The sequence below is a fragment of the Panthera tigris genome, chromosome D1 (assembly GCF_018350195.1).
Source record: "Panthera tigris isolate Pti1 chromosome D1, P.tigris_Pti1_mat1.1, whole genome shotgun sequence".
NCBI classification, from domain to species: Eukaryota; Metazoa; Chordata; class Mammalia; order Carnivora; family Felidae; genus Panthera; species Panthera tigris.
Window position 1 is genome coordinate 62,861,856 of NC_056669.1, and position 26,094 is coordinate 62,887,949.

The following is a 26,094-nucleotide window of genomic DNA, read 5'->3' on the forward strand; positions in this document are numbered from 1 at the left end:
ATCTTGGTGAACACATTTACTTAATATGGGGGGTGGGGTATTGCTGTCTCTGTCAGTGTGTATGGTGTGGTAGGGAGACAACCAGAGGGACTTTTGCCCTGGAGTGAGAGGCTGTTCTGGCCCCAGGCTGGGGGGTGGGGGGCAGACTGAGGGGACAGGGCAGGCGTGTAAGGTGGGGAGAGGGGGAACGGTGAAGCTCTGCACACATCCTTGGGACCACAGTCCAGGCCCACCCAGTCACCAAAGCAAGAACCGAATAAATAAAGTGCAACCGTGGGGTTGGGAGACGGGGAGAGGGAGGGCACTGGGCGCACCCACGCCCACAGCCCACATTCAGTGCTGCCAGGTCCGGCCCAACTCCCGGCCAGACCCTCTTGTCCAATCCCCCCATGTCTGTCCCTCCATGAGCCAGGCAGGGCCCCTGTGCAGCTACTGGAGGTAGCGATAAGCTTTAAAGCAGTGGTTGCCAGCATCGGCCACCACCACGTGTCCATCTGAGGTCAGTGCCAGGCCCTGGGGGCCATACAGTGGCTCTGCAGACGTGTTGATGTAGGACAGGAAGGAGCCAGAGCTGTCGAATACCTGGGGAATGAGTGGACAATGGAGGGAGAGGTGAGATCAGGTGGATGAGAGGCATTTGCAGGGGTGTGGCAGGGGAGTTGCAGGAGGGGGGGCTGGTGCACGGAGCACAGCAGGAAGCCTCACCCCCATGCCATCCCTGGGCCTTACCTGGATGCGGCTGTTGCCCCAGTCGGCCACAATGATGTTCCCGTTGGAGTCGACTGCTACTCCTGTGGGGGCGTTGAACTGCCCATTGCCCTCTCCATGGGAGCCAAACTTGAAGAGGAACTCTCCGTCGGCAGTGTACACCTGGCAGGGGAAAGGGCTGGGGACTGGGGACCTGGCCTCGGGCAGAGCCTTCAAGGAGGGGAGGGTGAAGCCCCAGGGCTGGGGACCCCCACGTCTACAGCTCCAGCCCAGTTCTTCATCCCAGGCTTCACATCCATGTTTCCCACTGCCTACTGAATAGGTCCAGCTAATGTACCTTGGGCTTATCAAACCTAACAGCTTAACTTCCCCGCGTTTTTTTTTCTTTTTTTTTTTTAATGGCAATGCCCATCTGGCCATGAGTCGTTCTCAACTCCACCTTCTCCTCTGCTTGACGGCCAGTGAATTAACACAAATTGCTGATTCTCTCAAAACTGCACCCTACTGTATATATTGCCCCTGCAGCGGTCCTCAACATTTCTCATCTAGATTACTACAAAAGACGGATCATCCTGACACCAGTCTCACCCCAGCCAGAGTGATCGAAGACATAGCACTGCATTACCCCGCTGCCTACAACCCTTCAGTGACTCCCCATAACTCTTAGGAAGAGAGCAAGCCCCTTAACAGGGTTCACAAGATTCATCCACACTTGATCCATACTTCTCTTCAAACCCAGTCTGAACTACTGGTGGTTTCTCGAACACACTGTTAAGGGTTCCCATCTCCAAATCTTGGCTCCTCCTGTCCTCCTTGCTTCAAATCCTTTCCTCCTTCTCTCCCTTTCGGTTAGTTCCCCTGCTGCTTTAGGTGGTTCTCAGTCTCACCTGAATCAATTGCTTCCACCATGCCCTCACACAGTGCCCTGCACTGCCCTACCACAGAATCTATCACATCATACTGTAATATAATAATACACAGCAATATGCTGCTTTACCTCTCCCCTACTAAACCATAACAAAGAACACAGCGTATTTGCTTTATTCATCGCTGTATCCCCAGCTTCTAGCATAGCACCTGGGACAAAGTAGCCATGCCATAAATGTTTATTGTTCAAATGAATGATCTCAAGGGGGAAAATGGTGAGGGAGAGAGCAGTCTTGTGAAAGAGGAAAAGATGTCAGGACAGCGGTCATAGAGGGAAGAAAGACACTGACCTTCACTGAATGGTTATGGAAATCCGTCACTACAATCTCATTCTTGTTGTTTACAGCCACAAAATGGGGCCCTGAAAATACAAAGCAGTCTCTAGGGCAGTAAAATGGGATACTGCGTGGGATGGAGAAGAATATCTGGGATGATAAAGCTGGGGCGTTGGAAAAGGGGTGGGGTCTCAGAGGCTGACAGGTATGGTACCAAGGTATAGTGAAGGGAGGGGGTCCTCTGGAGCCAAGATATAGGGGGGAGTAGTTGAAGCTGGGGTATCCGGGGTAGTTCTCTGGGACTGGGGTATCAGAATAAATCTCTGAATTATTCCCCAATACCTGCAAAGTGGCGGTCAGTGGCACCACGGCCCCCAAAACGGCCAACCAGCTTGCCATTGGGCTGGAAAGTAAAGACGCAGCAAGACTTGTTGTCGACCACAATGATATGTCCATTCCGGTCTACGGCCACTCCTTTGGGGCCCATGAGACGGCCAGCTCCAATCTTGGTCTGGAAGAAGGGGATACCCATTAGGGCCTTTATCCTGCCTTGTCGGGAGAACAGTCCCAGCCTGACACTAAAGGAGAACCTTGGGCTGGGGATGGACACTAAAGGAGAACCTTGGGCTGGGGATGGTCAGACCCTGACCAGCAGGAGGCACTAGAATGGTCACCTGAGCTGGCCATTAGGAATGCAGAGCACAGTGACAGTAGGCCTCTCACCTTGAATTTGCCCTCAGGGGAGAAGATGCTGACCCAACGGTTGTCATAGTCTGCCACAATAATGTCTCCATTGGTGTCCACTGCCACACCTGTAGGGCGCTGCAGCTGCCCAGGTGAGCGCCCCCGGACCCCAAAGCGGAACTTGAACTGGCCTTCATTGGAGAAAACCTGGAGCAGAGGAGCAAGGGAGGGAGCGGGGAGGAGGGGAGAGACTGTGGGCACAGAGGGAAGGGAGCAAGATCCTGAGGGAGGAGACCCCCCCTTTCATTCAGTCATTCAACAAACATTTACCGACACCATGCTGGGGGTACAGTGAAGAATCAGACAAGGCCGCAGACCTGAGGTGACATGTAGCACAGGTATGAACAGGGCTGTAAGAATATGAGAGGGAATATGGGGCACCTGGGTGTCTCAGTCAGTTAAGCATCCTACTTCAGCTTAGGTCATTATCTCATGGTTCGTGGGTTTGAGCCCCGCATTGGGCTCTGTGCTGACAGCTCGGAGCCGGGAGCCTGCTTCAGATTCTGTATCTCCCTCACTCTCTACCTCTCCCCTGCTCACACTCTGTCTCTTAAAAAAAAAAAAAAAAAAGAATAAGAGAGAGATGAGGGGGACTGGCCAGGAAAGGCTCTGAAAGATGAATATCTGAGCTAATAGCCTAATAAAGATGCCAAGAGATGAACCAAAGCTGGCCAATAAAGGAGGTGGAAAGGCACTTTAAGCAGAGTCAACAGTGTGTGAAAGGCACAGGGTCCAGTACGGGCACTGCTCATCCAGTGAGGCTGGATTGCAGGGAGCACTCCCATGAACAGCAGGAGTAAAGTTCCCCCTGGGTATAATGAGAATTCACTGAAAATTTCTGGGCAGAGGAGTGACAAGATGAGATCTGCTTTTGTAGTATAACAAGAAATATATTTGGTCTTTGTCCCCAGTGCTTGGCACTCTTGGAATTTCCTGATTAATAGGATTGTCTTTTGTCATTCACAAGGAGCCCCTTGTGACTTAGGTGACTTAGGGTGGGGCCCCTATGAAGCTTCAGGATGAGGCTGGTCACCGGAAAGACCTGATGATTAAAGAGTTGGAACTTTCAGCCCTATCCACCAGCCTCTGAGAAGGAGAAGAGGGGAATGGTACAGATCTGAAGTGCCTCCATGTTGGTGCCGGGAGAGTGGCGCACCCCAATTCCACAGGGACCAAAGTTCCTGCAGTAATGACTCTTCCAGACCTCACCCTCTGTACTTCCCTATCTGGCTGTTCGTCTGTATGCTTTATAGTATCTTCTGTAGTAAACTGGTAAACGGAATAAAATGCTCCTCTGAGTTCCATGAGTCACTCTAGCAAATTAATAGAACCTGAGGAGGGGGTCATATGACACTCCAATTTATAGCTGGTCAGTAAGAAGCACAAGTAACAACCCAGACTTGTGACTGGCATCTGATGTGAGGGCAGTCTTGTGGGAAGTGATGCTATCTCTATAGGTAAACAGTGTCAAAACGGAGTTAAATTTGCAGGACACCTGGTCAGTGTCCACTGAGAGTTGCTTGGTGGTATTGAAAAAACCACATGGGCGCTTTTAAGAAAGAGCACTCTGGCTGCAGGGAGGGGTCAACACTGGACACTGGCTGGGTAGCCAGAGGCACTGCACTAGTCCAGGTGAGAAGTGATGATGGCTTTGACCAGGGTACTTGCTGGAGTGAAGATGGACTCAGGAGACATGGGAGGAAGACAACAGGACTTGGTAGCACACAAGAAAGGGCAGGGTGGTGGACAAGGATGAGCACATCCAGGCCAAGGGGCTGACAAGGTAACCTTCCTCCTGGACAGAGTGAACCTTCTGACCTTTTCCCCTCTCCTACCTTCTCTCTTAGCCACCCAACATACTCAGGTCTTCCCATCCTTCAATTCTCCCTCCCTCTATAGCCTCTTGCTTCTCCTTCACAGCCAAAACATCACTCACTACACAAGTCTCACATGCTCTGCTTTGTTATAGACTCTAGGGACACAAGATGAGTCAGAGCCAGGAGCAGCCTTGGGGAACGCAAGTTCTGGGCCTTGCCCTTGCTCTTCCATCCAGACCTGCTCCCCCTAAGTGGGCTAGGCTCCCTGCCCCTGCTCCATCTCTCATGCCTGCAGGGCTGTTTGAACTAGTCCTCCCTCCTGATGTGGACTTCTATCATGCCCTCAGCTGACAGGCCAGCACAGCCCGGGGTCTGCCCTGGTCCCCTGTGGCAGGCCAGCACTAGCTAGCACGAGAGGGAGGCACCATCTTGCAAGAGGGACTAAAGGTGCTGCCAGATCAGCAGTGAGGCTGCACGTGTGCCTCCTCCAGTCTGAACAGCTCAGTCTCCGGCTCAACGCTGAGGCTTGGAGTAGGGGTGAGGGGGAATGGAGTAGGCTCTTCCCATCCTATCCTATCCCACCCCTGACACCTAGCCAACTCCTACTCATCTTTTGATTCTTAGAAATTTCCAGGTCGCTTCTTCAGAAAAGCCTTTAATGACCAACTCCAGCCCTTAAATCAATATATACGCATAAAGGTAGGCCTCCATGATACATGCTTTACATTTTTTTTGCTAACAAATGACACTTCTGGAACTAACTGCTAAACACCCTTGTCTCCAAAGGATGTAAGCCTCAGGTGGAACGGGGACTGTCTGCCTTATTTGTTACTGCATTTGCAGCACTGGTACAGCAACAAGTACATGAATTCCTCAGCTCAAGCTCAGACAGAACTGGCCATCCCCACTAGGGTGCCACACAGCCATATCACACTCAACATGTGTGCAAGAGAATTCATCAACTTATACCCAGGCCTGCTCCTGAAAGGCAGCACCAGCTACCCGGTGCACCAAGTCCTGCCGTTCTTGACCCCTTCTTCTCCTTTGACATGTGATGGCCCTTATCACCTGACACATTTGTTTTCTTAACCTCTCTAGAATCTGCTGGTGCCCTAGTCTGATCCTTAACATCTCTCTCCTATACCACAGTAGCACTAAGTAACTTCAGGATCTGAGTCTAGTTGAGGGGAGACAGACTAGTAAAACGAAACAAAACAAAACAAACTAGTGATTCTGGTAAAGTATGAAAAATGTGACAGCAAAGGTGGAGGGAACTCAAAGGAGAATGTGATTAATATTCTTCCTAAAGGAAACAAGGAAGTCTTCACAGAAGAGCTGATAAAATTTCTGGACTAAGATGACTACACACGGATATAATATATACAAATAAAATTCTTCATTCAAAATCACAAAATATTTTTCCCTTCTGTCAGCTGATGCTGATTCAGCACAATGAAGGGATTTGTCTCAGCTGTCACCACAGACCGTCCAAAGGAGAAAAAGTTCACAAGGTCACAAAACCTCTGTTTGGGAAGTGAAGTGGGAAGGCAACATCCACCTGGGGCCCGGTCCATACCAAGCTGGGGGACCCCAAAATAAAAGAAGCAGAAACTCAGCTCGGGGATCTGAGAGTCCAGGTCCTAGTGGTTATGCTGCTGGGGTGCTGATGGGAGTAGGAATGAGAAGGAGGGCTGCCACAGGAGTGGCGGGTGTCTGGAGGGGAGGGGGGCTGCTCCAGGCCCTCTTTCTCAATTCCCCAGCCCCTCATCAGGGAGACAAAGCAACATGCATCTTTGTGTGCATGCGAGCACTCATGTGTGTGCACACCTGGGAAGGCTTCCCAAATCTCAGCTCTTGTGCCAGAAGGCATCCCTGGCATAAGAAGAAGGAAAAGAACTAGAAGGTGAAGGGTGGGACTGAGTAGGGACCTGGCACCAGCCCTACTCACCTCATCCCTCCCTCGCTATCTGGGCTGGACCCAAATGCTGCCATGTGCTACCCTGCACCTCTTCATTCCTCTGCTCTTAGGAATAGCAGAGGAATCAAAGCAGGTGGGACAGTACAGGGAATGTGGTCATAGAAAAGTTCCTGGCACCTTCAGCCTGCTACATGGAAAGCAGGGGTTGGGAGGAGCTGACACTAAGGTGACAGACCTTTGGCAGAGCTGGAAGTATGACAGGAGTACTCAGTCAGGGTTAGGAAGGACTTTAAACGTATAGGTGTAGGGGGGCACCTGGTGGCTCACGTTGGTTGGGCGTCTGACATCAGCTTAAGTCATGATCTCGTGGTTTGTGGGTTCGAACCCCGCATCAGGCTCTGTGCTGACAGAGCCTGCTTTGGATTCTGTGTTTCCCTCTCTCTCTGCCCCTCCCCACTCATGCTCTGTATCTCTCCCTTTCAGATATAAATAAACATTAAAAACATTTTAAATGTATAGGTGTAGTGAAGTAAGAATCCTCAAGAAAAGTTTTGCCACCTGATACAATGTTTGCAAGAACTAAATGAAGTGCATGGTAGTTAGAAACAATCCTGCACAGGATAAAATTAAAATTCCACAGCATCCTCTCTAAAACCATTTACAATGCTACCTCAGCTACTGGGCTTCTAATAGTAATCCACCTCTAGCCGGCTGGGATCCTTCCAGTTCCCTGAACAACCTCCTCCAGCACTTTCCCACCTCCTGGCTTTTGTTTACAGTCTCCACCTGGACAATGATATTTTTAACAATAGCTAACATTAGAAGGTTCACCAGGTGTCACGCACAGTGCATTATGTCATTTTAATGCTCCCAGCAACTCCATGAGGTATTCTTTTCCTAATTTTACACATGAGTTCTCAGAAGCTAGGGAGGTCACATGACTTGTCAGTAAGTGGCAGAGCTAGGATTCAAGCCCAGGTGTCTGGTTTCAGAGCCTGAGCTTTTAACTGCTATACCGTGTTTGCCAAGCTGGTGCCTGTCACTAGGCTCTGGGCTCACTCTATGGAATACAGAGAGAAAACCACGCTTCCTGGCTTAAAGGAGCTCAAAGCGCAGCACGGCCACGTCCATTTGTATGGCAGATGCTTGAATCAGGTATGTGAGAGACTGGGAGCACGGAGAGCAGGACCACCTGTGAGGTTACACTGCAGCCTCTGGAAGACACCTCTTTTCACAAGTTACCCCCATTTGGGGGTAGCCAAACCAGATGTTTGCAGAGACCCACACAGACACTCTGGAGCCAGGCTGGCATGAGAAGGAAGCAGGGGAGGGCAGAGCCTGCATCCTGACCACGTAAAGGGGAGTAAGTAAGCCAGCCAGGTGGAGGCTCAAATGGAGACAGAGGGGTGTGAAGAATGAACCAGATATTCGGAGTCCAGGAGCTGGTCTGGCCTGAGCCCCAGCCTGGGAGGTAGAGGCTGCAAGCACAGGAACACCCTGGGGCCTAACTGCCAGGGTATTGGATAGTGTGGCCAGTGGAAGTGGGTGGGTGCGGGGTGGTGCTATGATTCATTGCTCTTTAAGGACTGATACTATCTTTAAGGACTGGTTCACCTTTCAGGAGGTGACCTGTACCCTGTTTTTTCAGGAGGCTATAATTTGAGAACCTTTATTGGGTCAGAGGAGAGCAGGAAAGATGCTTACCTGGATACATTGATTGTTGCTGTCTGCTACCACTATGCGTCCGCTGCTAGCTGCCGACACGCCCTGTAAATTGGTGAATTCACCCTTCTCCCTTCCTCGACTTCCTGTGGGGAAGGCAGGGGAGAGGGGAAAAAAGAATTCACTCTTAGGTCATTTTGAGCCTCCCTCCCAGATCTACCCTGCCCACTGCCCGCCCCCATCTGGCTCAGCCCTCAGCCATCTGTACCAACTCGGAAGACAAGTTCGTCCTCAATGGGGTTGTCCTTCCGTTTGCCACCCGTGCTGTACATGGAGCTGGGCCTGCGCACCGCCTTCTGGCGTACGTGGCTGCCGGGGCCGCCGGGGGACTTGACGCGGCGCTTGACGTCGTCTGGGGAAGGTGGCAGGTCTCCAGGACGCAGGGCACGCACGCGGAAAGGGCTGCCACGCACAGGCTGGCCGTAGAGCAGCACTGAGAGGAACAGCTCGCCTTCAGTGCGTGCCGTGTACACCAGCTCATACGTGCCGTTCTTGTGGTCCACCACCGGCACAGGAAGGCGCGTGCCGTCGGGGCCCGTGATCTCCGCGCGCAGCTCCGCGCTGCCTGTGCGCACCAGCCTCCCATCCTTGTCTTTGGTAGTGACGGTGAGTGAGGCGGGCTGGCCCACTAGCGCCTGGCGCAGGCCCTCGCCCGTGGCCACGGTCTCATGTGCAGTGGCACTCGTGGTGAGCAGCGCGCCGAGATTGAGCACCGATCGCCGCAGCCCATCGACTTCGAGGACCAGTTCCAGCTGCGCGTTCTCATGTGGCCGCTCGGGGAAGGCCTGAGCCGCCAGCGCGGCCAGCCGCTCTCGCATGTGCTTGCGCACCAGCAACACCTCCGGGGCCGAGCCCAGACGCAGGGCTTGTTCCGCGAAGCTGCAGCTGCTGCTGATATGTTCCTGCCCCTGACGCAGTGTGTCTAACTGGGTCTGCAACACCTGAGGAGGGGACAGGGGAAGGTTGGTCGCGCAGAGAGGGTCTCTGTGATTCCTTAGGAACTTACGGTACTATAGCATGAAAGAATTGCAAGGTGAGTATGGGCAGGAGACCGATACCGCGGTACCAATGGGACCGTGTCGGGAGGCAGAACGTATAGTCTAGGGAAAGGGTTGCCCAGGTGTGGAAAGCAGAGAAAGCGTGGAGGCAATACAGCCATGTCACAGTGGGTGGTGGTAGGGAAGGGTGAACACACGCACCTTCTGCTTGGCCCCACAAATGGCCTCCAGGTCGCTGACCAGAGCCTGCTTGCGCTGTTGCAGCGCCTGTTCCAGGTCCTCAAAGGCTGCGCTGATCTGGGCCAGGGCCTCTGCTTTGCGCTCCTGCAGCTGCTGGCTGATGCCCCCCACTAAGGCGATAGCTGCGGACAGCTGTGGCAGTCTGGGGAAGGGAAACATCTCATACCCGGGTTGCTTGAGGATGCCCTCACCAAACCGGTCCTTCTCAGGGGGCACCCTATACTGTGCCCTCTAGGAGACGCCCTACCTCAACCTCCCTGCCTTCCCTAAGAATTTTATTTCTAGCCTCCCCAACGTCCCTCCCCTTCCCCGCTGCCCCGGTTGAGACGCTCGCCCATGGCCCCCCTAGCCCAGGTCCCCAGCAGGCTCCTACCGGCCGCGCACCGCCTCGAGCTGGCGCTGCAGGGCTGCCTTGTGCTGCTCCACCACATCGCGCAGCAGCACGGTGCCGTGCTCTCGATGCTCCCCCGCGCGGCACTCGCCGCACATGGCCGTCTCGCAGGCCTCACAGTAAAACTCCATCGTCTGGTGGCATAAGCACTCCAGTCAGGCAACGGCTACACCCCAAGCTTCTTTGTCTTCTCCCCTCCCCATCTGCCCTCCTTGCCCCTTGCCTTCCAGGTGCATCCCCTACCTGGACCACTCATCCAGAGAAACACCCTCTCACCCACGGCCACTCAGCCCCTCCCCCAACCTCTCCTCCCCCTCCACCCCAAGTCCTGGCCTCACTGGGCCTGCTTGGGCCCACCTTGCCTTCATGGTTGGGGCAGGAGAGGGGGCGGCCAGCCACCGCGCTGAGGGGGTGGGGGTCCTCGGGGTCGTGGGCCCCATCAGGTGCCTGCTGCATGGCCTCCATGAGGCTACTGATGAAGAAGTTGTTCTGCAGTGCGGAGACACCCTGCTCGGGGAGGATGGACGTCTGCCGACACACCGGACATGACAGCGTCAGGCTCTGGGCAGGGATGTAGTTCTGGAGGCATCTGACCAGGGAGGAGGGGGAGTCAAAGGAAGGAGGGGTGGGCAAACAGTGTATCCCTCCTCATGCCGTCCAAGGATGCCAATCCTTCTTGCAATTGTACACTTCATTTTGAAACCTCTCTGGTTGGCACGTACATCTTGTCCTGCCAACGGGTGTAAAAGGCCTCACCTTTCACAATTGAGTAGAAACACATCCCTGATCTCTCTCAGGAGAGCAGACAGATCTGCATTCCTCACAGTGTGTACAAACACAGGCTCACCTTCCACAGGTGTTTACAAACCCTTCTCATAGAAAATGTGCAACTAGCCCCTCCCCCCATTAAGTCATTAAACATTTACTGCCTACTCTTGCCAAATTTGTGCAAAGCTCTAGCAATACAAAGATAAAACACAGTGCCTATCTCTAAAATACTTCCAAATCTACAGAGAAAAAAAAAGTCACAGAAAGAGTTTAGAGAAGTAAATAGTATAATGATAAGGGCATGGGTCCTGGAGTTAGGCTGTTTGGGTTCAATTCTTAGGTCAGTCATCTATTATGCTGCATGACCCCTGACAAGTTACTTAACTTTTATGAGCCAAGGATCCTTGCTTTGTAAAATGGAGACAGCACAGACTTCACAGGGTGCTTGAGGGAGGATTAAATATGAAGTGCTCACATGCTGACTCATGGCAACCACTATATATTGCAGGGTATTATATTATTTATTATTAACATAAAGAAGACTGTATATGCAGTGATAAGGAAATGCACAGAAGGGGCATCTGGCCCAGGGTGGGAGAAGAGAACAGCCAGGAAAAGCTTCAGAAGAAGTGTTGTAAGCTAAATCTTCCTGGATAAATCATTGTTAGCCTAACCAAAGAGAAGTGCAGGGAGAAGAGGAAGAGTGTTCCAGACACAGAAGGTGGCCAGAAACAGCATCATGTAAGTAGGGAAGCAGTCTGAGATGGATGGAGACCAAGTCCAAGGCAAGAAATGTAAGAGAAGTCTGGAGAGAGAGGCAGGGGCCAGTCATGGAGGGCCACATGGGCCACATAAGGAACTTAGAAATTATCCCAATAGCAATAGGGAGCAGTAGGAGCATGGTACAGCCAGGTTTACATTTTATCCTCCTCATTGCCTCTGTGTGGAGAATAAATTTGAACATGGTGAGACAGCAGACAGGGTATGGTAGCATCATCATCATCATCATCCAGTTGCCATTTATTAAGTACTAAGTGCTGGGTGCTATGCTTTGTGCTTTATGTTTATGTTAATACACTAAAAAAGGGTGAGTCATCCAAGGTAACAAAGCTAGTGAGCACTGGAGCCTGGATTCAAATCCAAGACAAAACATGTGTTTAGCCAAGATACTCTTGCAATCATCTTGTAAAAGATCTTGTGGTAGATGAGAAAAACCTGGAATTAGGCAGTAGCAGTGTAGACTATGAGCTGGTACAAATTTAAGAAGTATTTAAGAAGTAAAGCAGTGGGAGGTGTTAGCTCTGAGTAGATATGGAGAGTGAGAGATGAGTCTTGGTTGACTCCCAGATTCCTAGCTTAGAGGACTGAGTGGATGGTGGTAACAATCACTAAGATGAGAAACACAGAAAAAGGAGTGGTTTATAAAGGCTTTCAGCTTTGACCTGGAACAGTGGGACATCCAGGAGGTGAGGCGCAGCAGACAGTTGGGGAAAAGGCAGGTTACAGAGAGACGGGGATGCCATCAACACTGAGAAGGCCTCTGTAGCCACAGAAGAGGTTGAGATCAGCCCAAAAGTTGGATTCAGTGCCAAGAGCATGCAGAGCACACAGGAAATACTGAACAAGGAGAGCAGAGGAACCAGTAGAGAGGTAAGAGGAGAGACACTGTCAAGACAGCAAAGAGACTAGTGCATTTCCAGAAGGAGGGAAGAAGCAGTCATCGGTGTCAGAAACAGCTGAGGAGTCAGGGTAGGAAAGGATTGGAAAATGCCCCCTGAATTTGGCCAGTGTGAGAGTACTTTTGTCTGTAAGGAAAACTGGGTGAGTGAGTGTGGGGTAGGGGTGGGGGGGAGGAGAGCTTGACTGCTGCCAGTTGAAGAATGAATGGGAGGTTGGGAGTTTGGGGAAGAAGGGGAATGAAGGACTGCTTGGCCGCTAGCTGGGACAAAGGGACAAAGGAGAGTTCTTATCTGTTTGTAATGGGAGCCTTGAGCATGTTTATGCATTGAGAAGCCAGTAGAGAGGGAGACATAGAAGAGACAAGAAGTGTGGACAGGTCTCTGAGAGGGGGAAATGGTTCAGGTTGGCTGAAGAGGCCATCCTGTGAATGGGGGAAGAGAGAAAGAGAGGTGAATGCACTTGAGCACAGGGGTGAAGTTAGACACCATGCTTCACTCGCCTCAGGCAAGATCAGCTGTTGAGAGTGAAGGAGGGGTTCAGGAGACTGGTGAGGGCTGGGATTAGTCACTGGAGGGAGGACGAGAGACAGCTTGCTAGAAACACACAGACTGTGGCTGTGTTGGGAGACCATGAATCTGTGGAGGGAAGATCTGCATGGTGCACACTTTCCCATATCCTCAGTCTCTCCTCTTAATGTTCTCTACACCTCTGAATCTGCATTAATTAATTTTTATTTATTTAACAAACATGAGGTGCCAGGCACGATTCTAAGTGCTTCACAAATATTAACTTATTTGTGACCTAGTTTTCCCTGCAGTCCTCTCAAGTATAGAGTGGCTTGTCTCACATTCCACATTCCTTAGGGCCAGGTGGGGTTGAGTCCTCCCTGCCCCCAACTGGGACATTTCTATTCTCCTTGGAAGCTCAAGCCTTCTGTCTCTACCACCCCTCCTGTTATTACCTCCACTGACCTCATGGGTGCTTCCCCAGTTACTGAAGTCTTTTTTCTGGCTCACTCTCTTCTTCTGTTACTGCCACCCCCCCAATAGGCCCTCCATCCATGCACTCCTGCCATCATTCTCAGGGGCTCTGACATCCACGACGTGACCCATCCACCAACAGGATCTCTTAATTCCTTGACCTCCTCACACCCAGTAATCTTTTCCTCCACTTCACCTCAGCTGTCTATTCCCATGCTTCCCCCACCTCCTGTTTCTCATCTCCAGTCACTGCATCAACCCTGAAATCTGAATTTCAGCCAAAATACTTGCAAACTCGTCAAGACCTCCTTCCTATGTGTTGAGCATACCTGGCTTACACTACCTTCCTAACTGGTTTCCTCTTTCCATTCTTGCTCCTCTGTAATCTATTCTCTGGACAGCAGCCAGAGTGAGCTTTAAAAATCTAATTTATCTCACATTATTTCCCTGCCTTAAAAAAAAAAATCTCTTCCCATCGTTTCCCATTGTGTTTAAAAATAAAATCTAAACACTTCCCTAAAACCAAGTTCCTCCATGAGTTGTCCTGATGCTTTTGGACCTCACTTCATCCTCCTCTTTCAGCCACACTCGCTTCTTTTGATCTCTGAACATGCCCAGTCTACTCCTTCCTGAAGGCCTTGGCATGGGTTTTTCCCATTGCCTGGAACAATCTGCAAGTCTGTCTCCTCATCCTTGGGTCTGAGGTCAAATGTCACCTCCTCAGGGAAGCCTTCCCTGATGACTCTATGTAGAAGAGCCCCTGGCCCAACCATCCCCACACACTCTGTTTATTTCCTGCAAAGCACTTAGCACAAGCTGTGACTCTCCTGTTGGATTGTTTGCTTGCTTACTGTCAGTCACCATCCACTAGAGCATAAGCTCTTTGAGAGCAGGGACCAAGAGATAAATGAATGAGTAGTAATTAACAGTGAAGGCCCTACAATCAAACCTGGATTCAGACCTTGGCTACTTACTTACTACAGAGCCTCAGAAATACTTCTTAATTACTCAGTGGCTCTGAACCCTAGTTTACTCCCCTGTAAAATGGGGGTAATAAAGTATCTATTGTGAGGATTAAGTAATTCAATGCATGTATATCAGTTAGCCAGTCCCTGGCAAATAATAAGCAATCAATACATGGTAGCTACTACTATCATAATTTCTCAGGCACTAGTTTTCTCCAGGAGTTGTCAGTGATCTGGGCCTATGAGGAGGCACAGAGATGTCCAATTACAGTTCTGATCCAGTTTTGAACGTTTGCTGCATAGGTTCTGAAAAGAACAAAGACCTGAGGGAACATGGCAGCCAATCAGATGGTCAGCCATCCCAGGGGGAAGGGATGGAGCTGGCAGCTGGGAAAAGGAAGAGTTGAGGGGGCTAGGCGTCTACACCCACTTAAAGATGCCATAGTGGGAGTGGAGTAATGGGAGCCAGGAGTGGGATGCCAGAGTTATGACCACAGAAGTGATATTATTCTGGGTGATAGCAAGGTCCAGGCACAACTGGGAGACAGTATGACTGAGGTGGTAAGGAGGATGTTCCTGGAGAAACAGTCGAGAACCAAGAGGCCAAAGTGAGTCGTGAAGCCATGCAGGTTGATGGAAGAGCTTGGAATAGGCCAGAAGGCTGAGAGTGTTTCCAGCTGACAAAGGAGAGAGAGCAGCAGAGCTGAAATCTTAAAGAGCATGGGGGTGAAGGGGCACTGGAAGGGGAGCAGTGTCCCTGTGGCAGAGCCAGCTTTCCACGAAGGCAGGAATCAGCGGGAAGGTGTGGGTGGAGGCAGTGGCAAGAAGACCCAGGGACCAAAGGCTCTCAGGGTAAAGGCAGAGTTCCCTAACAGGTGTACAAAGCCCCTGTAGTATGGGCCCCACCTGCCTGTCTGGCTTCACCCTCACCACCTCAGTCACACTTGTGCTCCAGACTCACCTGGCTTCCTCCAGGCCCTCTTACCTGACACATTTCCTCAAGCCACACGCCTTTTCTCCCATTCTTCCTTCTGCCTAGGATGCTCGTAGCGCTCCCTTCGCTTAGCTAACTTTAGTGCACCCTTCACTATAGTGCACCCTCTGCATCACACCTTAGGTAAGCCTTCCCTCATTCTCCACACTATAATAGATCCTACCTAAACTCTCATATCTTAGCACTTCAGGTGCAGCATTATGAAGGGGGCAATACTTACATTTATCTATAGTCTGGCTGTATGATCCTTTGATCACTGGCTTTCTGTTTAACTATACTCTAAAAGCAAGTATGATACCTGTTTCCTTATCATACCCAGTGCCTGGGACAGGTCTGGCACATAGAAATGCTCAATAAATAATATTTGTTGAATGAGTAAATAATGGATAAAGCCTAAAGGGGGTGGTTGCCTTTCACTCAGCGCCTCAGAACAACCATGAAGATAAGCAGGGAAGGAAGGACAGGCCTTCTTCTATCCTCCCACTGGTGACAAACTCTTCTGAGGCTGCAGCTTGTTGAGAGTCTGGGCTCTGTTTGATTTCTCTGATGGTGTTGAAAGCTGCCTTGGTTTGGGAAGGGGCAGAGACCACAGCCCAGTGTTAGCAGCTTCTGGTCCTCTCTCACACGTTCTTGCACCAAACCCTCACCTCCTGCAGTTTGGGGTACATCTGCTCCCCTACATGTATACCCATTTTCCTCACCTCCTATAGGTTTATACATGCACCCCCTCTCAGGGGAGGCGGCAAGGTCCTCATCGCTCCCTGGTACACACACCCTCTCACCTCTCACAAAACGTGTGCAGGCAAGGCAGGACCTTGGGGCACCGGTACCGATCCAGGCAGATGCTGCACACCAGAAACTGCTTGTCCATTGGCTGGACCTCTGGGCCAGGGCTGTCCTCCCTCTTCGCCATGGTGTTCACGGATGACTCCTACCACTCACACCAGCCTGTGTACAGAGACATGGTCAGTTCTAGGGAAGCTCACATTTCCTCTCCTCACCTAATCTCACCACTCAAATCCCCTGCAGAGAACTAACCCCATTTCTTTCCAGACAGAGGCAGGACAGGCAGTGATTGGGAGGGAACAGGGTGAGGGAGGTGGGCTGAGTGACCACTGAGCATGGTGCTCTGGTTAAAACCACAGACTTAGGGGCGCCTGGGTGGCTCAGTTGGTTAAACGTCCGACTTCGGCTCAGGTCACGATCTCACGGTCCGTGAGTTCGAGCCCTGCGTCGGGCTCTGGGCTGATGGCTCAGAGCCTGGAGCCTGCTTCCAATTTTGTGTCTCCTTCTCTCTCTGCCCCTCCCCCGTTCATGCTCTGTCTCTCTCTGTCTCAAAAATAAATAAAACGTTAAAAAAAAAATTTAAAAAAAAAACGACAGACTTAGGGTTAGACTGAGTTTCAAACCCAGCTCAGCCTCTTACCAGCTATGTGACCTTGGGCAATTCATACAACCTCTCTGAGCCTCAGTCTCCTGATTTGGAATTATGGGAATAATCCATACCTCAAATGGATGTTTTGAGAATCTGCGATAGTGCTTATTGAGTACATAGTACAAGGATGCCCACTTTCAATGACACACCCATCTTTCACTTCCTCTGCCTTCCCCGAATCCTCATCCTACTGAGTCTCTCCTGTGATACAACAACAGCCTCCTAACTGGTATCCTTGTTTCCTTGCTTGTGCATTCTCATCTATCTCCCTTGCAGCTAGACCAAGGCTCCTAAAACACAGGTTCTATCTTGTTACTTACTCCCTATTAAAATCCCTCACTGGTTCTCCATTGTCCAGAGAACAAAGTCCAAACTCCTTATGTTGGCCAACAAGGTTTAGCTTTGTTTGCTCCATACCTCCCTCTACTACCTCACGTCTCATGATTATATATGATCAGTCACAGGGCGCCCGGGTGGCTCAGTCGGTTGAGTGTCTGACTCTTAATTTCAGCTCAGATCATGATCTCACAGTTCATGAGTTTGAGACCCAGTTCAGGCTCTGCGCTGGCAGCACAGAGGCTGCTTAGGATTCTCTCTCTCTCCCTCTCTCCCTGCACCTCCCCTACTCATGCTCTCTCGCTCTCTCAAAAATGAATAAACAGTTATTTAAAAAAATCACATTGGCTTCTTTTCAGTTCCTGGAAAACTCCTTGTTCTCTTTTGCTTCTGGGCCATCACACATTCTGTTCCCTTAGCCTGAGATCCTCTTACAAGCCTCCCTTTGTCTGGCCGACTCCCACTGATCTTTCAGGTCTCCACATAAATGTCACTTCCTCCAGAAGGTCCTCCCTGGTTTCCTGAAGTCTGGGTTAGGTATTCCATCTTTGTATCCCTACATACCCTGTATTTCCTCCATTCTAGCCCAAATATGCTGTATTATAATATCCTTGTAACTGCTCTACTTCTTCCACTGCATGAAGAGTTCTTGAAGGCAGGCATGATATTTTACTTTTTTATCCCTAACACTTAGCAGAAAGCCTGACATAAAGGATTGATCTATATTTATTGAATAATTATTCCATAGTTCAACAAATATCTATTAAGTGCCTACTTTGTACAGGCACTAGGGATAGAGCGTAAACAAAACAGATATGGTCACTGTCCTTGTAATGGCGATGTTTTAAAAGTAAATAAACAAATACATACTTATAAACTGCAGGGGAAGGAAGTGCTATAAAAAAGAAAGGATCCTATGAGAAACAACACTGATTTGGTTGGGTGATCAGAGAAAGCCTCTCCAAGCAGGTAACTTGTAAACCGAGCTCTGAGGGTTGGAAGGAAAATGGTAGGGATGAGGGTGGGGGCATCAAAGACTGAGGGAAGGAAGTCATTCTGAGCTGAAGGAACAGCAGGAATGAAAGTTCTTAGGCAGAAGGCTCACTGAGAACCCAAAAGGACCATGTGATCAGTGCAAAGTGAATAAAAGACAAGAGGTAAGTCCGGGAAATGAGGCTGAAATGATATCACCAAGGACCTTGTGGTTAAGAATTTGGACTTTATCCTGATTGGGGGTGAGGAGGAGGGATGGTCCAATTTACAAAAAAATAAAAACAAAGTTAAAAAGCTCTTCTGGTAGCTATGAGGATTGTGGAGAGGCTAGAGTGGAAGCAGGGAGACCAGTTAGGAAGCTGCCTCAGTTCTTTGGGTCAGATGATGTTGGGTATTAGCAGAGATATAGGCAAAAAGGTAGAATGATTTGAGAAATATTCATGAGGTTGAATCAAAAAAACATCACAACGGATTGGGTGTGAGAGGGATAATGGAATGCCAGTAATGACTCCCAGGTTTTTCACTTAAGGAAGTGGTAGGCCATGCCTAGAGATAGTAAAAGCTGAAGAACTGATCTGGGGCATTCCGGTTTTGGCATGCTAGGTTTGAGACGCTATATGATATCTGGGTAGAGATGTAAAGTAAGGAATAGAATAGAACCTGTCTGGTTTTGGAAGCATTGGCATATTAACAGCACTTAAAGCAATGAGAATGGATGAGGCCTCCTAGAGACAGAGAGTGGAGAGTGAAGGAGAACCCAAAGGAATAGAAAAAAACCAAGAGACTGTGGGACTCTTCCAAAGAAGAGAGTGATTCCAGAAAGAAGAGATGGTGAAGTAAGATGAAGACTGGAATGCCCACCAGGTTTGCTTCCGGTGGCACAGTAGGGACAGCAACCAGGTTAGAGTTGTTGAATGATGAATGGAGATGAAGAAATTAACACAGTGGCATAGACAATTCATGACAGAAATGTGGCCACGAAGAAAGGCAGAAAAATAGCTGGACTACTTCAAAATAGGAGGTGACTAGAATCAGGTAACAACTATCTGTGCCCAGCTAGATGTATCATGGGCTTCTGTAAAGACAATGAATGAATGAATGAATGAATGAATGAATGAATACATGCATGCAGTGGGGCCAGTCCAGAGCCCTCTCCAGGTTTGAGGAGGAACAGGGGGCTGAACTGCATGTGTCTTATGTTTGTAGAAGGGTGGGAATGAGTAGGAACAGGATAGGAAGGGCATCCCTGAGAGCATCCTCTCCTGATGTGGGCACTGGGACTCAGAGGTTCTCTCTCCAGAGAGACTTAACACCAGGACAACATAGCAGGAAGAGGACAGATTGAGGGTTGGAGGAAGGAACAGGAGGTGGGAGCCAAGCTGAAGCTTCTGTCTGATGAAGGGGAGGGCTGGGAAGAAGAGTAGGAGTAGTCTACTGGGCCCTGCCAGGGCAGCTGGATGTCAGGCTCCGCCTCTCTCCAAGCCCAAGGGGCTCTCCCAGCCTGTCACACAGGGGCGGGGACTGGGCTACATCCAGGACGGACAGCTCCTCCCTCCCTTCCCCTTCCTGCTTCAGTTCCCCACCCAGACTTGCCAGGCATGCAACTGCTGAGGCCATACCCCAGCCTGAATCACTAAGATTCCCTTCTTCTCTTGGGCTCTTACTCCCACCTCTCCCATCCCACTGTGCCCTACAGATCTGCCCCCAAAGTCCTCTAGGCAATGGTTTAAGTGGACTGTTTATCACAGCAGAAACTTGGAGGATCTTGAACTTAAACCTGAGATTCCACCCTCCTTCCTCAGGCTGCCACTGCCATCCCTGCATCCCTTATCCTACCCATCTTTTATGGCTCAGTTCTAAAGGCACTTCATTTCCCCAATCAGCATTCACTCAACACCTCTGTTAGGACTGGGAACACAAAGATAAATAGTCACAGTGCAGCCTTCATGGATTCCAGTCTAACAAATAGGTGACTGCAATGTAATATGGAAGGCTTTGTGGGGAAGCACAGGTTGCTCCAGGAGCGCAGAGGTCACCTAACCTAGAGCTGGGGCAGGGGAGGGGGGTTACTAGAGGTTGGGAGTCAAAGGAGTTCTCCTAAGAAAGTGCCTTTCATGCTGAGAGCTCCAGGATGTGTAAGAGTTACAAAGCATGGTGCCTTCTGCATCAGGAGACTGAATCACGCACTGTGACAGAGGTGGGCTAAGAAATGAGATGGAGTGATAGGCAGGAGCTAGATCATACAATGCTTTATTGGCCTTATTAAAGAGTTTAGACTTTACTCTTCCCTGCTTGGGGATTAAGTCCTCATCCAAAGAGCAAAGGAAACCTTGGGTAGGGTGGGGGGGTGGGGGGTTTAGGTGGGCAAAGAGGGTTTAAGTAGAAAGTAATAGAGTCAAAAGAGTAGCTTTTTTGACTGCTGTGTGAAAAACTGTTTAGAGAAGTTACCAGGGGAAAGGTGAGACTGCATGATATTCCACAGGAGAGGTGATGGTGGCCTTGACTAGGGAAGAAGCAAAGGGGAGGTGGAGAGAAGTAGATTTCACAGGGAGGAATCAACAGAAATTGATGACTGGTTGGTGTGATGTGAAGAGTAGATGGAGAAGAAAGAACTGGAGATGATTCCTTGTTTTCTGGCTTGGAAACTCTAGGAGAGGAGCAGCTGGATGAGAGGATAAGTTCAGGGTTTTAATAAGACAGATCTGAGAAGCCTATTGGGCATTTTGAGTGGAGAGGTCCAGCTGGCAGTGGGAAAGTTAGGCTGGAGCCTAGGAAAGAGAGCGGCCTGGAGATAGGGATTTGGGAGTTACTGGTGTAGACATGGTGCCCGAAGCCATGGTATTGGCTGACATCACCCAGACAGAGCATAAGGAGAGAAAGGAGAGACTGTGACTGTGCTCTGAGGAACTTCATCATTCAAGGCATAGGTCCAGGAAACAAAGCTTGCAAAGGAATTGAAAAGGTTATGGCCAGAGAGGCAGGAGAAGCAGGAAAGAGAGATATCATGAAGACCAAGGAAGAAGAAGCTTCATGGATAAGGGAACAATCTTCATTGTGAAACACTGCAGAGAATCCCCAGGATCTAAAGCCAAAAAGAAGCTGTCACTAACTTTAGGGAGTATGGTTTCCAGGGGCTGGAGGAAAGGAAGCCAGATCCAGAGGGTGAGGAGGAAGTTGATTTTGAGCAGATGAAGAAAGCCAGTGCTGACTCCACTAGATCCTTGGCATCTGCAAAGGATGTGTCTCAAGGCTTTTCGGTTTCTCCAAATTCTCAAGCAGCATCCAATTTCCCCCATGACTTCCTCCTACAGACTTACGAGAGTCTCAGTATACATGCTTCACACAGCTGTGACTGGAGGTAGGTGACCACGGCATTGTTAAAAAACAATGCAAGAGGTCATCTAGGCTCACTTGCTTCCTAAAATGACTCGTTCCTGTCCACTAGCCCCCAAGGGTATTTGATCATTGGAGACCTCAGAAAAGTGACAAATGACTACAGGTTACAGTTTTGGGGTTTCTCTGGGACAGATGAAGCCTTAGAAGGATAGAGTCCTGAAAGCAAAGGAATCCTTTCAATAAGATTGGCAGGGAAGGAAAGTGATGCAATTCACAGTGCCATCTCCCCCATCACTGCCAGAATGAGCAGGTGGATGAACCATTTAATCAGCTGATTAACCTATCAAACAATCAAACTTCCCTGGGCATACTCTGGACCAGGCTCTTGAACTTGGAACTGGAGACACAGAGCTGAAACAGCTGCACTCCCAGTCCTTCACCAATTCTCAGACTAGCGTGGGAAAGAGACATGGAAATACAGTACTATAATGTGGTACGTGTCATGATACTGATATACTCTAACTATTATGGACAAAAAGAGGAGGAAGTATCTAACTCTGAAGGTGGTGGGGGAGAATAAAGAAGGCTTCCAGAGGAAGAGACATATGATCTGACTCTTGAAGGAGTTTGACAGGTACATTGGGAAAACAGTGAGTAAAGGAACAGAAGCATGAAAAATTAAGAAACATGGACCAGTTGGGGCAAGAGAGCAAGACTGAGAGAGCAAGACTTGAAAGGGCAGAGGTTGTCCTAGATGTTTTCACAACCCACTCAAGGAGGGCTCTCCACCTGCCTCTCTAGCTGTGCCTTCACTGCTCATTCCTTAAATGTTTAGTTCCTAAGGTCTTTGATCCAGGACCTCTTCTCTTAGTTTCATACTCTGCCTGGGAAATCTCATCAACTCCCATAGCTTCAGTAACCATCCACTTGACTCTCAAAGCCTTATCTCCTGTGCAGAAAACTTACTTGCACACCAGACCCATATACCCAGCTCTATCTTAAAAATCTCTACGTGGATGATGCATAGAGATTAGTCTAAAACTGATTTTCCCCCTAACCTACTCTTCCTGCTGGCGTTTCTTATCTCAACAAAAGGTACCATCATCCACCTGGCCACACCAGCCAGAACCCTGGGAATCTTCTCAATTCTTCCTGTTCTTTCACCTTTCAGATACCAGCTATGACTATATCCTATATTCTGCTTCTAAAATGTGTCAAAGTTAAAAGGTCAGGAGATTTAGGAGCCAATCCTGACTCTGACACTCATCTCACTAAGGCAAGGTAAGACACTGGGCAAGTTTCTACTCCAGCCCCTTACTTGTAAATTGGGATGGGGAGGGTCTTTTTGTTCTCCAAATCTGCAATCCCCTGGGTTCTCTTTCCAGCCAAAGGTCCCTACAGACTGTAATATGTGCCATGATTAAATCCCATCTTGTACCACCTTGAGGATTTGATTGCTTTCCACGGTAAGGCTAGGTGTGCAGCTGCTTCCACCACCCTTCCAGAATAAACATTTGCTAAGTTTAGGGCACCCATGACACTCCCTCTGGACACCCTCTCTCTAGCCATATGGTTTTGCTCTGTTTTTCTGAACACAGGCTGTACTATCACAACCATGGGCCTTTGCTCAAGCTCTTCTCTCAGCAAGAATGCCATTGTCCCCTAAGTGGCTGAGGCAGCACCTGGCACAGAGGGTGCTCAGTATATGTTGGTGACAGGAGAGCCATGTTTAAATCACTGCAGTTCCCTCTCACCAGACAGAGACTCAAAACACAGGCAATAACAAGACAAGTGAACAAAGTTCCAAGGAAAAAGACCTCTACTTAACATACAAAAGCCTCCCCACAGCATAAGGTAGTAAGTGCTCTGTCACTGGTGGCATGTAAGCCAAGAGAGGCAGGGCACCTGTCAGGCCTGCAGCTCTGATTGCAATTCTGCAGCAAACCAGAGCCCTACTTAGGGGATGAATGGGCACTGGTGAGCTGGACACACAAACAGGGGGAGAGACCTGTGAAAAAGACCTCTGCACCAACTCCAACCTTCCAGATTTCATCTTCCTACTGGGGCTAGTCCTGGGCTTATGCTGTCCACATCAGAGACCCCCACACCAGGAACAAGCCCAGGACCTGCCTTCAGTCAGACCGACCTCTCTGGGGTGCAGCCTGCCCCTCCAACCTGCAACCATCTGTCCCTGCAGGTTTGCAGCCCAGGATCTGAAGCCAAGTCCAGAAGGGAGGAGGCTGGAACCAGGGAGGGGCCTGGGGTCCTCCAGGCAGGGCCCAGGCTGAAGGGGAACCAGAGGGGTCTTTTCCTACAACAGGCAGCCTCCGGATCAGGCTTCCTGTCAAGGGAGCAGCTCTAGAGGAGGAAAGAGTGTCCTCCACCCTAGCTGGTGGGCTTCTGGGTGGCTGAGGAGGATGGTGGGGGAAGCTAGGGGTGGAAGTGTCTGCACCCAGGGAGAAAGGAACCCTTCAGACAAGCTGGGCCACAAGATTCCAGAGTTCCATTCAGCAACCCCACCCGCCAAACCACCACCACCCTCGGCCGCAGCGTTCGACACCCTCCGCCAACATACACAAGCTACCAAACCCCGCGCTCCTCCAAGGAACCATCACCCATCCACCCGCGCCTCCCCCCTCAAACATGGACCTCACGTGAGCAGCCACAGCCCGAAGAATCCCCCCACTGCTCTCACAGACACGGACACGCCTCACGTGGACAGAGACAGGCACAGCTTTTGAAAAGCATCTGTGCCCCCACCCACAGACACTCGGACAGACACACCGCGGCTCGGACCTGGACGCGGACCCGAGCAAACAGGGACACAAACGCACCCCTGGGGGCCGCCCGTCGCACTCACCGCGGCGGAGTAGGATGGGAGGGCCAAGGCCCAGAATGCGGCCACTCGGAGCGGCCCGCGGCGCTGCCCCCGCTGCCAGCGCCCGTCCGCCCGGCCCTGCCCGCGGCGCCGCCCCACGTCCCGCGCCTCCGCCTGTCCCCGCGCCGGCGCCGCCGCCGGACCCGCCGCACAGGCCGGAGGGAGGGGCCGGGGCGGGGCTGCGGACCCGCCGGGGGAGGGGGCGGCTCGGGTGCTGAAGATCCACCCACGGCCCGCCCGCCGCCGCGGAGGCCCCGCCCCCTTTTACCCCACCCGCCGGGCTCCCCCAACCCCCTCGAGGCTCCTACGGGAGCTGCCTCAGCCGGCGGGTTGGGGAACGCGTGAGCCGGATCCCGGATCCACGATCTCTGCCAGCTGCCTCTGGCTCCCGACCGCTCCGGGGCAGGTCTCAGGAACTGGGCTGAGGCTCCGTCAAGGAAACGCAGCTGGGCAGCAGAGATTTCGGACTCTGGGAGCCGGTCCGGGCCCTCCAGGAGGTGCACTTCCCAGCTTTCTTCGGGGGCTCCTTGGGAATATGCTAGTGTGCTCTCTGCTGCGGCAGGGGGATACGGGATAGTCCGTACCTCGGCATGGATCTCTGGGCGACGGAAGGGCCTCCAGGTGGAAGCACAGCACCCAAAGCGCTAGGAGAAGGGGCGGACGGGGTGGTGAAAGGTGGGGGACTTGATTTGGCTGTAGGTGAGGAGACCCCTCGCGAGGAGATTATGGTTCAGACCATCCAGCGACTCCCTTCCACACTCCAAAAAACCAGAGCAATTCAGAATCATCACATTGTGGAAAAGCAGCCCCGGTGGTAAATAATAAAAATTATAATAACAGTTAACAGGGACTGAGTGCTTATTATGTGCCAGACACATAACGAATCACTTTACATATATTATCTCCTTAATACTCATAATCTTAATAGGTATCTTCTTTTATTAGATGTGTTTTACAGCGGAAGAAACTGAGGGCCCTTGGCTCCCCAGACGTTAACCCTGATCAGCTAACTCACTTAGAAAGTGGTGTAGCTATGGTTTGAGCTCTGCTTTAGATCTTGCCCCCAATCACCTGGAGATTCAGTACATTTCATGTTGGAAGTCCCCAGTGGCCCATAAAGTGGGGGGTTGTATGTGGACCACCCAACCTAATAATCAAGCTCCAGTCAGATGACTGCAGGCTGACCAAAACCCAGAAAGGATGCCTGGAAGCTGCAGAGTCAGTGACAAAGAGCAAAATCAGGCTGTGTGGATCTCAGTGCTATGACAATCTGCTGACTGGATTGTCCCCTTCTTCCAGCTCTTGAGAGAGGTAGGGGAGAATGTTGAAAAATTCTGGAGCTCTCCTTGACCAAGAAGCACAGAAGTGATGGTACCAAGGCCCTGACTGAATCAAAGTGCTGTTGGGGGTACTTTCTTGTCCCACACAAAGTTGATAAGTGCTCAACACCTGGGTGCACCCTCAACCTCTCATCCACCTGATGAGGTCTGGCACCCAGCACAGGTGCTCCAATGTTTGTGAATGAGTCTCAGCATTCATGCTTGCTTTGGGGTTTTGGGCCAGGGCCACTAGACTATCCAATGTAAGGGAGCCAGGGTCTGTATAACACTGTTTCAAGCCTCATGAGGACTACTTTCCACAACCTTAGATTTCTCCCATCCCATCAAACTTGTGCTTGAAAAAGCATCACAGCTACCTTTCTCCTCTAAAGACAAAAGTCTTTAATGAGCCTGAACAGGCCCAGTGTGACTCCTTGCTGCCTCACTTCCCTAGCCCTCCTCTAGCCACTCCCCTTCCACTTTTCATTTCAAAGTGAATTGCACTCTGGTCCTATCAGGGCTAACACATACACTGGCCTCTCTGCCTAGGTTGCTCTTCTCCCTATTGCTTGCCTGGCTGTGCCTACTTGCTGTTCAGTTCTTAGTTTTCAAGTTGACATCCCATCTCCGTTGCAGACTGGGCTAGACACCCCTCCTCTGCACTCCCATA

The 26,094-nt window shown here is 50.6% G+C and overlaps 1 protein-coding gene across 1 annotated transcript; it reads right to left on the bottom strand.

The window, feature by feature from the left end:
* Positions 1-8: 8 nt before the first annotated feature.
* On the bottom strand, positions 9-24,190 carry TRIM3 (tripartite motif containing 3). Its single transcript, XM_042959020.1, has 12 exons — positions 24,088-24,190; positions 15,910-16,075; positions 10,098-10,329; positions 9,723-9,874; positions 9,311-9,491; positions 8,320-9,052; positions 8,094-8,197; positions 2,634-2,801; positions 2,253-2,421; positions 1,926-1,996; positions 730-870; positions 9-582 (listed from the first exon to the last, which is right to left on the bottom strand). The coding sequence occupies exons 2-12, from the start codon at positions 16,038-16,040 to the stop codon at positions 430-432; spliced, it is 2,235 nt and encodes a 744-aa protein (XP_042814954.1). The 5' UTR covers positions 16,041-16,075; positions 24,088-24,190; the 3' UTR covers positions 9-429.
* Between the last annotated feature and the right edge of the window lie 1,904 nt (positions 24,191-26,094).